The 15000-nt window shown below is 48.6% G+C and overlaps 1 protein-coding gene across 1 annotated transcript in view; it reads left to right on the top strand.

The window, feature by feature from the left end:
* The window catches only part of hecw2a (HECT, C2 and WW domain containing E3 ubiquitin protein ligase 2a), a gene marked incomplete at both ends in the record, with an annotated part of 42697 nt that overhangs the window by 8060 nt on the left and 19637 nt on the right, over window positions 1–15000 (top strand). Inside the window, 9 exons of the mRNA XM_079757714.1 lie at window positions 92–261; window positions 3446–3585; window positions 3909–4009; window positions 5089–5978; window positions 6218–6518; window positions 6661–6756; window positions 7364–7514; window positions 9571–9680; window positions 10315–10439. Coding sequence (XP_079613840.1) covers window positions 92–261; window positions 3446–3585; window positions 3909–4009; window positions 5089–5978; window positions 6218–6518; window positions 6661–6756; window positions 7364–7514; window positions 9571–9680; window positions 10315–10439 — 2084 coding nt within the window. The remainder of the gene's footprint in view (window positions 1–91; window positions 262–3445; window positions 3586–3908; window positions 4010–5088; window positions 5979–6217; window positions 6519–6660; window positions 6757–7363; window positions 7515–9570; window positions 9681–10314; window positions 10440–15000) is intronic.

The raw sequence follows: 15000 nt of genomic DNA, 5'->3' as shown, positions 1-15000 counted from the left end.
CAAAGCTCTCCAATGACAGTTCACAGCCCCTCACCTGCCCCCAGGGTCCCTGGGGTAACAGCTCGCTAACCTCTGCCCCTTGTTGTGCCAGATCTCCGAGCCACGGGTCTGAAAAAGGGGATGTTCTTCAACCCTGACCCCTACCTGAAGATGTCCATCCACCCGGGGAAGAGGAGCATGTTCCCCACCTTCAGTCACCACGGCCAGGAGAGGCGCTCCGCCATCATCGCCAACACCACCAACCCTGTGTGGCACGGAGAGGTAGTGCTCACCGGCAACAAGTTAGCACTCTGTTAGGGCTCTAGTTATCAGGTTAGCACTCTGGTTAGGGCTCCACTTATCAGGTTAGCACTCTGGTTAGGGCTCTAGTTATCAGGTTAGCACTCTGGTTAGGGCTCTATTTATCAGGTAAGCACTCTCGTTAGGGCTCTAGTTATCAGGTTAGCACTCTGGTTAGGGCTTTAGTTATCAGGTTAGCACTCTGGTTAGGGCTCTAGTTATCAGGTTAGCACACTCGTTAGGGCTCTAGTTATCAGGTTAGCACTCTGGTAGGGGCTCTAGTTATCAGGTTAGCACTCTGGTTAGGGCTCTAGTTATCAGGTTAGCACTCTGGTTAGGGCTTTAGTTATCAGGTTAGCACTCTGGTAGGGGCTCTAGTTATCAGGTTAGCACTCTGGTTTGGGCTCTAGTTATCAGGTTAGCACTCTGGTTAGGACTCTAGTTATCAGGTTAGCACTCTGGTTAGGGCTCTAGTTATCAGGTTAGCACTCTGGTAAGGGCTCTAGTTATCAGGTTAGCACTCTGGTTAGGGCTCTAGTTATCAGGTAAGCACTCTGGTTAGGGCTCTAGTTATCAGGTTAGCACTCTGGTTAGGGCTCTAGTTATCAGGTTAGCACTCTGGTTTGGGCTCTAGTAATCAGGTTAGCACTCTGGTTAGGGCTCTAGTTATCAGGTTAGCACTCTGGTTAGGGCTCTAGTTATCAGGTTAGCACTCTGGTTAGGGCTCTAGTTATCAGGGTAGCACTCTGGTTGGGGCTCTAGATATCAAGTTAGCACTCTGGTTAGGGCTCTAGTTATCAGGTTAGCACTCTGGATAGGGCTTTATTTATCAGGTTAGCACTCTGGTTAGGGCTCTAGTTATCAAGTTATAGTTATTGCTCACTGTCAGTAAATAAGCACTCTGGTAAGGGCTCAAGTTATCATTCTAGTAAGGGCTCTAGTTATCAAATTATAGGCAGTGCTCACTGTCAGCAAGTTAGCACTCTGTTACGCCTCTAGTTATCAAGTTAGCATTCTGGTTAGGGCTCTAGTCATCAAGTTAGCATTCTGGTTAGATCTCTAGTTCTCAAGTTATTATTTTGGTTAGGGCTCTAGTCATCAAGTTAGCATTCTGGTTAGATCTCTAGTTCTCAAGTTAGCATTTTGGTTAGGGCTCTAGTTATCAACTTAGTATTCTGTTTAGGGCAGTGGTTTTCAAACTGTGAGGCGCGCCTCCCCTGGGGGGCACCAGAGTTCTTCAGGGGGGGCGCGACGTGAGAAAAAAATATACCAGAAAAAGTAACGCAAAAAACCGCAAAGACGAAGACGCGCTGTGTACGAAATCGTTCCCTATTCACTCACTCACTATTCCCTATATAGTGTTCATGATATAGTGCACTATATAGGGAACGAACAAACGAGAATTCGGACACTACGCTGAACATTTCTAAACGTCATTTGCGTCAGTTAATGCGCCGGGTATTTGTGTGACGCAGACAGATGCGCCAACATCATGTAAACAAACCGGGCACCCACGAGGAAAACTGGAGGTTGTATTGATGTTGAATGTTACATTTCCTTGATCAAGTTTTTTTTAAAATTAATTTTGAATATTATATTTTCTATGTTAAATCCCAAATAAATTGTTGACATTTCTATTCATTTTCGCGGTTATTCAGCTTCTTCTTCTCCTCCGGAAAGCATGACCGCATTGCATTGTGGTATACGGGAGTAACATGTACGGAACATCGTATGTTCACTCAAATTTATGGATATTTTAAGTCCACCAAATAGTGCATGAAATTTACCACTGAGAATTCGAACACCACTAAAAAATGGCGAGCACCCTATATAGTGCACTATATCCGTGATAGGGAACGATTTCGAACACAGCTAAAGACGCAAACTCATTGCTCCCACTAAAGTTGAGGTGAGCTAAAAAGGAGGCTAAACTGGCAGTTTACAGATTAAGATGTTCAAATGTATTTTAAGGGGTTAAGCAAAAACATGCTTAGATAAAGATGTTAAAATGTGCTAAGAAATGTGTTTAAAAATGCACAAAGATGTTTAGAATGTTTCAAAACTATGTTTAAAATGTTTCAAAAATGTTTTAAAAAAATATGATCAGAGATCTTTAAAATGTGTAAAATATGATCAGAGATCTTTAAAATGTGTAAAATAATTAAAAGATCTTTCAAAACACAGGGATTTAGAAAAAAAAATTGGGGGGGGGGCTCAGCTGAAATTTGTTCTCTGAGGGAGGGCTCACTCTCATACTTTGAAAACCCCTGCTTTAGGGCTCTAGTTCTCAAGTTAGCATTCTGGTTAGGGCTCTAGTAATCAGATGAAGTTAGTGCTGTCATCAAGTTAGCACTCTGATTAGGGCTCTACTTATTAAGTTATGGTTATTGCTCACAGCAAGCTATTAAGATAGCAATCTGGTTATCAAGTTATCAAGTCATCAAGTTATCATTCTGGTTAGGGCTCTAGTTACCAAGTTATCATTACTGCTCACAGCCAGTCATCAAGTAAGCATTCGGGTTAGGGCTCTAGTGATCAAGTTATCATTCTGGTTAGGGCTCTAGTTATCAAATAATAGTTATTACTCACAGCTAGCTATTAAGTTAGCAATCTGGTTAGGGCTCTAGTTATCAAGTTATAGGTAGTGCTCAGAGCCTGTCATCAAGATAGCATACTAGTTAGGGCTTTAGTTATCAAGTTATAGTTATTGCTCACAGCTAGCTATTAAAGTTAGCATTCTGTTTAGGGCCCTAGTTATGAAGTTATAGTTATTGCTCACAGCTAGCTATTAAAGTTAGCATTCTGTTTAGGACCCTAGTTATCAAGTTATAGGTTTTGCTCACAGCTAGCAATTAAGTTAGCATTCTGGTTAGGGCTCTAGTTACCAAGTTATTGTTAGTGCTAACAGCTAGCTATTAAGTTAGTATTCTGGTTAGGGCTCTAGTAATCCAGCACTCATAGCCAGCATTCCTGTTAGTGTTCTACTTAGCACTCACAGCTAAGGCTCCTGTTACTTAGCACTCTAGTTAGCCCTCTGGCATTATATTAGTGTTACAATATTCCAATGTAAAAATATAAAACATGGTTTGGATTTATTTTGATTGAAGTTCAAATTTAAGCTAATTTTGAAAATAAGAAAATGCAATTTTTCTGAATCTCTCTCCAGAAATATACTTTCGTAGCACTTATGACAGACATACTGTACATCGAGGTCAAGGATAAGTTTGCAAAAAGTCGACCAATCATCAAACGCTTCTTGGGTCAGCTGACAATTCCTGTTCAGAGGCTCATTGAGAAGATTCCTGGGTAAGTGAAGCGCACACAAACATGTGTTGCTCTAGTAAAAACCAAACCAGATGAGAAAAAAGACCCAATAAAAGCTACACATATCAGTACACATAATTATATGATCACACAACATTGCATTCTCACATTATTCTATAACTCAAGAGATTCAATAAGATATACACCCCCTCCCTACCCGTACACAATCATTATTAAAAAGACTATTTGATTTATTGTCATTTCTGTGCATGTCTTTGCGTCACACACCCTTGACACTGCATAGACAGTCCGGTTAGACGACATCCACAACCCAAGCCCTCTCCCTCCCCTCTCCTCCTGCGCAGGGTGCAGCCCGTCTCCTTCTCGCTGTGTCGCCGGCTGCCCACTGAGCACGTCAGCGGGCAGATGCAGTTCAGAGTGGAGCTCACTTCCACCGGGCCCGACGGTGAGCCAACCCACGACCACCCCTCACGGAGAGACCCTCCTATTGGACAGCCCTGCTTAAGACGCCATGCTCCAGTTCAAACACGCTTTGGAAAAAGTACTCTTGTGTCAGGAAAGAAGAGAGGATTACGGCTCAACATGCTGTGTGTGCTACTCAAATCTGAGCTGTGTTTATTTTGGGCCTCTTTAATTATGCATGAAGTCATTGATTCATCATCTTTGATGATGATTCATTGTTTATTGATGCTTACTGAGAAATTATTACTATTATAGGAACTAATGCAGTGCAAAAGGCTGTGTTCTGAACGGGCAGATCGCTGGGCCTCCCGTCCGGCCGCTTGCAGCTCGGTCGAGATCCGCTCGTTCAAACCGGTTCACCCTCCCCACAGCAGCTCCGCCGGTCCTCAGTGCCCGTTCCGAACGGGACGATCGTTGCAGCTTTCTCGAGCATCGCTCATCCAAATAACTTCCTACCAACTAAGTGCCAAGTCAGTTGAACAGAATGTTGACGAGAAAACTGAAGCAGACAGACCTAAAGAGCCTCTTTTAATGAGTGAGCCTAACATAACCCAGTATACCCAGTACAGTACAGTACAGTACAGTGCCCAAGTGAACCGCAGCCAGTGAACCGTGGCTCGTATAGGCCCACTGCCGACATAGTTTGAGACACGCTCAGCCCTGGAGGCCCGCCCTCAAAGCCACGCCCCACAAAGCCCCGCCCCCGAAGCCCTTTCCCCGCTGCCGCACAGAGCGCCACTGGTTGTTGGTTTTGTTCCCAGTCGATTGACATTGAGCGCTTCACGCCGCTGAACTCCCTCGGGTCGCACGCCGAGTGGGATGTAGATCAACGAGATAGAGGACATACGCTCACAGAGATACCTGTCTTTATTGGGAGATAGCTATCGTAGTCTGGGGATAACATTATCAGACAGATGCATGACGTTACCTTGTTCAGTCGTTTTAGTGTTCGGATATCGTCTCATTGCATGTTGACACCTTGATCTCAGGGCTGATCAAAGCCCAACCCCGTCTACTCCGACCCTGCCGTCTGACTGGCCCTCTCCCTCTCTGCGTCCCCAGGGGCGTCCCCCGACTCCATCATCGGCCTGTCGTCCCTGAACGGGGCCCCGGGGACCCCCTCCGACGACGAGGACCTTCCCCACCACCTCCCGGGCATGGTGCACTCGGCCCACTCCCCCACCGGCTCCCACTGCTCCCAGGCCCTCTGGGGGGGCGGGGCCGCGGCGTACCACCCCCAGAAGGACGTGGCGGCGGTGGGCGGCGCCGAGGCCATGTTCGTGGGCGGGGCCGAAGGGCTGTCGGGTCACGAGAGGCTCCTGAGGTCGCTCAGCGAGGGCCTGGACGCCATCGAGGCGCCCAAGGGCCCGGGGGAGCGGCCGCTGGGCGCCGCCTCGCCCCAGCTGCGCTCCAGCTTCCCCACGCACACGCGCCTCAGCGCCATGCTGCACATCGACTCGGACGAGGACGACGAGCGCTCCTCGGGCGCCCAGGACCTCACCCCCGTCCCGGGATCCCCCCTGCTGCTCAACGGAGGGGGGGACCCCTCGGAGATGGGCCCGCTGGAGGAAGAGGAGGACCCCTTCCCCGAGACCCAGCCGGACCCGGGCCGGTCGGCGCCGGAAAGCCCCCCGGCGTCAGAACCGGCGGGGGCGGAGCCACGCGCCCGGGCCCGGCCGGCTGAGGACACGGAGGAGGAGGAGGGGCTCCCGGACCTGGACCCCGGCCTGGACGACATCTCTGAGCCGGACGTCTTCTCGGAGGTGGACGAGACGCCCTTCACGGAGGCCATGTCCCACCACGCTCTGCAGGGGAGCCTGGAGGAGCAGGAGGAGGGCCGGGCGCTAGGAGAGGACCCTCTGTCGGAGATGGACTCCTGCTCCATGGCCACGGCCCCGCAGACCGTGGTCTCGTCCTCTGAGAGCTGTCCCATCACCATGACCACGGCTGTGGTGAGGTGGCCCTCTTAAAAATGACAATCCCAAGGGGCCCTCAGACGCCCTGCGTGTTTTGGATTGCCGTATGTGATGAAGGCGTTTCATTGGCTGTACAGATAAGCATCATAAAGGCTAACGTTTACATTCGGGGCCTGTCGAGTCACATTGACTTGAGTCCTTTGAAGCGATGCCATATTGTTACGTGTATTAAACATTTGCTTCAAAGGTTTCTAATTGGCATTGTGTTGGAACAGGACACCGAGGAAGGGGCAGAGACGGCCATAGATCCGGGGGGACCTGCTGTTGTTGATACCCTGCCATGCAGGCAAGATGTGGTCGACACCGTCAGTGTGCAAACTCCGGCCAGTCAAGCTGAAGGGGCGTCCGCCTCGGCCCATCAGGAATCCAGCGAGCAGATTGCGGAGCGAAGGCGGAGCTTACAGGCCAGCGGGGGAGTGGCTGAGGAACAAGTGGAGGGGGCGGAGCCAAGGACACCCAAAGAGGTGGGGCCGGTGGATTCAGATCAGGCTGCCACGGAGACGGACGGGGAGGAAGGTAGAGGACGGAGCGGGGCCGAAGTGGACCAATGGTTGTCCCGTTGTGTCACGATGCGCTCTATTGCAGCAAGCACCAAACCGCCCTTTTAGGTTGTCTCTGCAGTTAACCATGTAACTTTCTGTCCTCTCTCTGCGTGTAGGCAGCCAGGTCAACGGCCACCCAGTGCGCTCCTCCCTTCCTGCTGTACGCCACGACATGCACCGGTACCAGCGCGTGGACGAGCCCCTGCCTCCCAGTGAGTGCTGCTCGGACCCCCACCACCATCAGGGTGGCCCCCCCCGTACCGTACCGCCTGCTCCGCTGCTGCTGTGAATACCCTGCCTCATGTCTAGGTCTGAGGTCTAAGAGGTGTTTGTGACTGGAGGTGAGATAGTGTAGTGTACGTCGAAGAAAGGGAAGCCTTGTGTTCAAGTGTCCATGGAAAGGTCAGTGCCTGGTCCCTCTGACAGGCTCATGGACTGGAAGGCAGCGTCCCGCTCGGTCGGGGGGAGAACGGTGACCGGTGTCCGCAGCCTGAGGGAAGACGCTGTTATAGGCCAGGAACAGCGTGTAGTTGTCCTCCCGAGACTCTCTGTGACCTTTAACCCTTGTGGCTCTGTGCTGGGTCCTGGTCCAGTCTCAGCATTCCGTCTGAAGCTCTCAGGAGGTAGATGGATGAATGAAAGACCTGGATCAGCTTGTTGGGGTTGGCTGGTGTGCCTGGAGGGCTGCGGTGTGCACATGCACAAGAGTTCATTATTTTAGATCCAGTTTTTGGCGAGAAAATGTCCCGACTTTTGACAGAAAAAGCCCGATGCCATAGAGTGGAGTTGATGGGTCGACTGGGCGTGTTTCCTCTCCAGACTGGGAGGCGAGGATCGACAGCCACGGGAGGATCTTCTTCGTGGACCACGTGAACCGGACCACCACGTGGCAGCGGCCCACAGGCCCCCCGGCTCCCCAGGGCCTCACCCGCTCCAGCTCCATCCAGCAGATGGAGCAGCTGAACCGCAGGTGGGAGGTCCGGCAGACCCCTCTCAGGACCTTCACCTAGCAGTCCTCCTTCCAGTCCAGTGCCCTCAGGAAACACTTAGGGAGAGGCTTTCTCTGAGCGGAAAACACAAGGGTTTAACCGCAGCAACAGCGCCACCTCTGGGGAAATAGGTCATTACATGTCATTTCTCTGATTGGCTCAAAGTGTCGCTCGATAACCAGTATTTGGCGCTGGTGTTTTCATGTCCATGTTTAGTTACTCTTTAAATCACTGTATTGATTCTTGAAGAACTCAATTTAGGAATTTGAAGCAGCGTTTATAGCTTAACGTATCAAGCCAAGTCAACTTTATTGCGTATCCCTTGATGAAAGTTACAGTCTCAAAAGGCTTTACAGGCCATGTATTTATGACACCCCCTTAACGCTAGCCCCCAGAGAACATGAAAAAACTCCTTTAATTGACATGGAATAGATTCTGAGAAGGAACGCAGAGTAGGGGATCCATCCCTCCAGGTATGGTAAGGAGTTCAATGGGTGCCATAATCAATATATATACATAGCAAACAATTTTTTTTTTAAATCCCCGGGTTGCCATCAGGGATGAACTGGTGTCCAATCACAATCAACAAAATTCACCTAATCAGAGACAGCTCTACGGTTAGATGGGGCAGGGTGGACAAGGAACTTGTTAGGGCCCTCTTATTGAATACCTGTCGACATACAGGGTAGGCTGCTGCTGGCCCATCGGTGATGAGAGCGACACTCCTAGGAGCCTAATTCAAGGGTTAAGAATCGTGTTTTAAATTTAGATTCACATATTTCAGCCGTCAGCGTCGTGGAAAGTACAAAACTGAAACTATAACAAGAAAGGAGATCAGAAAATGTCCTGGCACTTCATGATGAGATACTGTATCTAGGACAGATGAATCCTCAATGCAAACAAGTACACCATAGTTGTAGAATGCAGGATTATTTAATGTATGCATACATTAAGTCTCTTCTCCAGCAGAATCAGCCATGAAAACAGTAAAAGAGAAGAGCTTCTTATAATTTTGAACACCCAATAGGAGAACTTTGTTAAAGTAGGAAATGTTCACATCGGGAGCTCTATGACTCCTGAATAGGGGGATAAGTGCATAGGTAAGGTTGAGAAAAACCTTATACATCAAACATTCATACAGTATAACACCTCATGCGTTACACGTCTCAGAAACAACCCTGCTTGCGGATTGTGGATGCAGATTTAACACAGTTGTACGTTGGTAACTGCTGCTGATATACGTGGAAGGTTATCGATCATTCTGTTTGTGTGTACCGGTGAAACTTCTTTTGGAGTGCATGTTTCTCTGTGTCGTTGCCTTGGAAACCACACTGGCAGGAAGCTGTGTGTCTCTGTCTCTTGAAACACTTCATTGGATCTGCAGAGATAGACCACGCTAGATAGAGAGATCTGTCTCTTCTCTTTCTGTACACCCCCAAGATGAAAACATGTGGAGAGAAACCAGTGTATAGAAGGGTTGGGGGTGAGGGGGAGAGAGGAGAAGGAGAGAGGATAGAAGAGGAGAGGAGGGGGAGAGAAGAGGGGAGGAGAGGAATGGGAGAGAGATGGGGGGGAGAGGCAGAGAAGAGGAAGAGAGGAGGGAGAGAGAAGTGGGAGAGAGAGTTTGGGGAGGGGAGTGGGAGAGAGGGTCTGGAGAAAGGAAGGGGAGAGAGTAGTAGGAGAGAGAGGGGGAGAGAAAGGTGGAAGAGAGAGGGGGGAGATAGGAAAACATGAAAAGAAGAGAAGGAAAAGGAGGTCTATTTTAATGGCATCGATTTTAAACAGAAAAAAACACACATGGTCCTATTCTCAGGAATAAGACTAAGGATTAAATAATAAGAATTGGAAGAATAAGGATTAAAGAGTTTCTGGTCGAGATTATAATTACCCTTTAGAGATAATTGAAGCATCATCAAATAAATCATATTCAAATTCTCTAAACCAGGCCCATGGGTAAGAGGACTGGGGGCCGCCTAGCGATAGCTTAAGACTGATTCAGACCAGTGGCACCATGGTGATGTTGTTCTGTCTTCTCAGGTACCAGAGCATCAGGAGGACCATCACTAACGCAGACCGGACGGAGGACAACCCGGTGGACCCCCCGCCAGATGCAGCCGACAGCGACCTGTTGCCTCACGCCATCCACGGTCAGTCCCCTGGGGGTCCCACTGGGACACAGCGATGTCCTCATGGACGGTGACGGTATGTCCTCTTACTGAGTCATGGGCAGGGACACGTCGATACGCGCTCAGGAAGAGCTTCAGATAGATCGATGTTCTGGCAGGTTTGAGGACATTATTTACTCCAATGATTCTGGCGTTCTTGCAGGAATTCTTGCATCCTTTGGTAATAGCTTCATTGTTTAATGCAACTGCTCAATGCTTGTCTGTTTGTACTATGTGTGTGAAATATGTGTGTGTGTGTCTGTGTTTGTATGTGTGTGCATGTGTGTGTGCCTGTACGCGTACGTGTGTTTGTGTTCTCATGTCTGTATGATCCTCTGTGTGTGTGTTATCTCATGTTCTCAACCTGTGTGTGTGTGTGTGTGTTTGTGTGTGTGTGTTTTCATCCTGTGTTTGTTTGTTCTCTCATTTTCCCATCCTGTGTGTGTGTGTGTGTTCTCTCATGTGCTCATCCTGTGTGTGTGTGTGTTTGTGTTCTCATCCTGTGTGTGTGTGTGTGTGTGTTCTCTCATGTGCTCATCCTGTGTTTGTATGTGTTTCTGTTCTCATCCTTTGTGTGTGTGTGTGTGTGTGTGTGTGTGTGTGTGTGTGTGTGTAGAGTACCGCAGAGAGAGCGTGGTTGGCCACTCCAGCGGCCGCTCCCGTCTGTCCCTGCTGCTCCAGTCCCCCAGCGCCAAGTTCCTCTGCAGCCCAGACTTCTTCACCGTGCTGCACTCCAACCCTGTGAGTCTGACCTCTGACCTCTCACTGCAACCCTGTGAGTCTGACCTCTGACCTCTCACTCCAACCCTGTGAGTCTGACCTCTGACCTCTCACTCCAACCCTGTGAGTCTGACCTCTGACCTCTCACTGCAACCCTGTGAGTCTGACCTCTGACCTCTCACTCCAACCCTGTGAGTCTGACCTCTGACCTCTCACTGCAACCCTGTGAGTCTGACCTCTGACCTCTCACTCCAACCTTGTGAGTCTGACCTCTCACTCCAACCCTGTGAGTCTGACCTCTGACCTCTCACTCCAACCTTGTGAGTCTGACCTCTCACTCCAACCCTGTGAGTCTGACCTCTGACCTCTCACTGCAACCCTGTGAGTCTGACCTCTGACCTCTCACTGCAACCTTGTGAGTCTGACCTCTGACCTCTCACTCCAACCCTGTGAGTCTGACCTCTGACCTCTCACTCCAACCCTGTGAGTCTGACCTCTGACCTCTCACTGCAACCCTGTGAGTCTGACCTCTGACCTCTCACTCCAACCCTGTGAGTCTGACCTCTGACCTCTCACTGCAACCCTGTGAGTCTGACCTCTCACTCCAACCTTGTGAGTCTGACCTCTCACTCCAACCCTGTGAGTCTGACCTCTGACCTCTCACTCCAACCTTGTGAGTCTGACCTCTCACTCCAACCCTGTGAGTCTGACCTCTGACCTCTCACTGCAACCCTGTGAGTCTGACCTCTGACCTCTCACTGCAACCCTGTGAGTCTGACCTCTGACCTCTCACTCCAACCCTGTGAGTCTGACCTCTGACCTCTCTCTGACCTCTCACTCAACCCTGTGAGTCTGACCTCTGACCTCTCACTCCAACCCTGTGAGTCTGACCTCTGACCTCTTACTCCAACCCTGTGAGTCTGACCTCTGACCTCTCACTCCAACCCTGTGAGTCTGACCTCTGACCTCTCACTGCAACCCTGTGAGTCTGACCTCTGACCTCTCATTCCAACCCTGTGAGTCTGACCTCTGACCTCTCACTCCAACCCTGTGAGTCTGACCTCTCACTCCAACCCTGTGAGTCTGACCTCTGACCTCTCACTGCAACCCTGTGAGTCTGACCTCTGACCTCTCACTGCAACCCTGTGAGTCTGACCTCTGACCTCTCACTGCAACCCTGTGAGTCTGACCTCTGACCTCTCACTGCAACCCTGTGAGTCTGACCTCTGACCTCTCACTCCAATCCTGTGAGTCTGACCTCTGACCTCTTACTCCAACCCTGTGAGTCTGACCTCTGACCTCTCACTCCAACCCTGTGAGTCTGACCTCTGACCTCTCACTCCAACCCTGTGAGTCTGACCTCTGATCTCTCACTCCAACCCTGTGAGTCTGACCTCTGACCTCTCACTCCAACCCTGTGAGTCTGACCTCTGACCTCTCACTGCAACCCTGTGAGTCTGACCTCTCACTCCAACCCTGTGAGTCTGACCTCTGACCTCTCACTCCAACCTTGTGAGTCTGACCTCTGACTCCAACCCTGTGAGTCTGACCTCTGACCTCTCACTCCAACCCTGTGAGTCTGACCTCTGACTTATCACTCCAACCCTGTGAGTCTGACCTCTCACTCCAACCCTGTGAGTCTGACCTCTGACCTCTCACTCCAACCCTGTGAGTCTGACCTCTGACCTCTCACTCCAACCCTGTGAGTCTGACCTCTGACCTCTCACTCAAGCCCTGTGAGTCTGACCTCTGACCTCTCTCTGACCTCTCACTCCAACTCTGTGAGTCTGACCTCTGACCTCTCACTCCAACCCTGTGAGTCTGACCTCTCACTCCAGCCCTGTGAGTCTCTGACCTTTGACCTCTCACCCCCATCCCCATGGGAGTGATATGTTACATCACTGTTTTTTCAAACTGTGGGCAAAAAGTTAGTATTGGCAAAAACGGTTGTAATTTTTTATTTTGAGGCGGCAGGGGGTGTTGTCGCAGCTAAATGTAACTAATAAAATAACTTGTAATCTAACTAAGTTACTCTTAAAATCAAGTAATCAGTAAAGTAACTAAGTTACTATTTTAATGAGTAACTAGCAATCAGTAAAAGGATTACTTTTTCACGGTAACTGTGGCAACACTGGCTATGACTGCCTTCAATCCCTCCATCTGTATGTTTGTAAAATGTTAACACTTTATTATGTGTACATTGAGAAATGTTCATGCTTACTTTTTTAAATTGTAATGTCAGGTTTACAGAACATAGAAAATACCATGGCCAGAAGGGTCTCCAGAGTTTGGATAATGCAGTTTAGATCTGTCAGGTTTAGGCTGTGGATGGTTTGGTCAGGGTCTGGGTTAAACATGGAAATAGAACCAGTGGGCTGTTGACTGAGGAGTGAACCTCGTGTTTCATCTTAAGTGTAATAAAAAACGCACAAAACTAAACCCTAACCCTCATCACACTGATTCATTAATAGCGTTAATGTAGCCAAAAAGGTTTCCTCCAACCACACGCTTCTCGCATGGAATCCAATTTGAGGTTTTACGATGAGCCAGATGAAACAATAGCAGTGGTATATATCACACCGCCTGACACCTATTTTGGGTCTTGCAGTACGCAAGGCTGTTAGGAAATGTGTTGTTTCTCTGCGTGCCAATATTTTTCCCCCGCACGGTAACCTAGCAACACTATTTTCTGGAACACACTTGATAGGTTGTCCTAATTCTGCAGAGTCATTGGCTGAATATGTACACATTCCGTCTGGAAACCCACCCTAATCCAAACACTGGATATTATGAATACTTCCAAACCCTTCAACTGGTTGTTTGAGTTTAGAAAGCTGTTTGACGGACTGGCCTGTGATAGTAAATAAAAGATGGATTTGTAAAACTGGATTTCAACAGGCGGTCCTTTGAGAGCCATGTTAAGAAACATCCCCATTATGTTCCAAGGATGTAAACAGTAATAGTTTTGTGACGTTCAAATAAATAGTTGAAAAAAGAGAGCTGCGAGTGGAAGGTTAAAGTGAGTTCCAAGTTAACACCAATCACAGGACTGAGTTCAATCAGTTCGGCTGGTCATCTCGCCATTCTTCCCATCATGCATTGCTTTCAGCAAGCGCCCTACCCTGCCCTTAACCACACAAACAAATGCTGCATATCAAACGTAAGCCTCTGTAACATAGTAACTAAAATGTTCCTGACCTGAACTTAATATAAAGGGGGGCTAGGTGATCAAGCCATCGCTCTCTCCTGGCTCCACTGAAACATTTGGACCCAATGTCATTGGTCAAAATGAATTCCCTGTACCGTTGACCGCTGCTTTGGGCTTCGACAGATTCAAATAAAAAGATGAAGTTCTGACCTTCGCAATAAACCCGCCCACTCCTTCTAATCAACCTCCGCTTTTGTGGAGACGGGTCTGAAAGATGTTGGAAAATGCTGACTTTAATTGGATAGGCCCTAAACCCTAACCCATGTACATTTACATGTAGGGCATTTAGGACGCTTTTATCCAAAGCGACTTAGAGTAAGTACATTTATCAGAAGAAGGAGAAACAATATATCGATATTCGTACAGTAAGGAGGTTCATAGAACCAACCTCCTCTGTTGTTCCGTTTGAAGAGTGGACGTGTCCCTCTCTGATGACATCACCCCACGGTGTCTGACGTGTCCCTCTGATGACATCACCCCGCGGTGTTTGACGTGTCCCTCTCTGATGACATCACCCGCGGTGTTTGATGTGTCCCTCTCTGATGACATCAATCTGTTGTTCCGTTTGAATGCCGCTTTCAAAACGCTTGGAGTTTCTGGGCGTTTCGAAGGTTTGGACCTTATTCTCGGAGGAAAGTGCTTTGAACACTCTGTTGGGTCTTAGTCTTCGCTAAGAGCTTTGTGCGGAGGTAAAGCTACTCGAGTCCTCCGAGATCACGTCACAACAATGGCTGCCCATTTCATTAATAGACTAAAAGGAAATTGTAAATAAAATTAAGAGAAAAAAAAGCACTAAGAGGTGAACTTAACACCCATTCTAACATTTGCATTACGATACATTATAGCTTAAAATTATAAACATCACCTGATCAATTCTCGCTCATGTTCAACCAACGCATGCAGTTCTAATAACTGATTCATCTGATTCAGCAAAGAAGCAGAAGAAGTCCCTGTGGGCATCCATACTTGTTGTTGTTATGAAGTTATGAAGTATTTCGGAAGTAGGGAAGGTTTACGTAAAGACACGTAAGGGCTTCCGAACCTCCGAGCTGTTTCGAAGGCGGCAGATGAGTGGACCTCTCCCTCTCTGACACAGTCTATAGGCGCGTTCCCTCTCCTGGTGATAACGAGACGGCTCGTCAGTGATGACGCTCACACTTACGCGTGTTCCCGACAGCGACCGTTCATGTGCATTTGGGAAACAGCCGGTTGGGAATCAAAAGGTTCTTCACAGCAGGGGTTTTTTATCTGATAAAAACCAGTCAGAACTAAACAGAACTTAGTAGCATCAGTTTCAAGTTTGCATGCATTTATTTCCTTGATGCCTATCACCTATCCTTTTGCTTTTATTTATGAGAAGCACATACAGTATTG

The sequence above is a fragment of the Pollachius pollachius genome (assembly GCF_949987615.1).
Source record: "Pollachius pollachius genome assembly, chromosome: 20".
Lineage (NCBI taxonomy): Eukaryota > Metazoa > Chordata > Actinopteri > Gadiformes > Gadidae > Pollachius > Pollachius pollachius.
The sequence above is the reverse complement of the archived record's forward strand: the minus strand, read 5'-3'. Positions and strand labels throughout refer to the sequence as shown.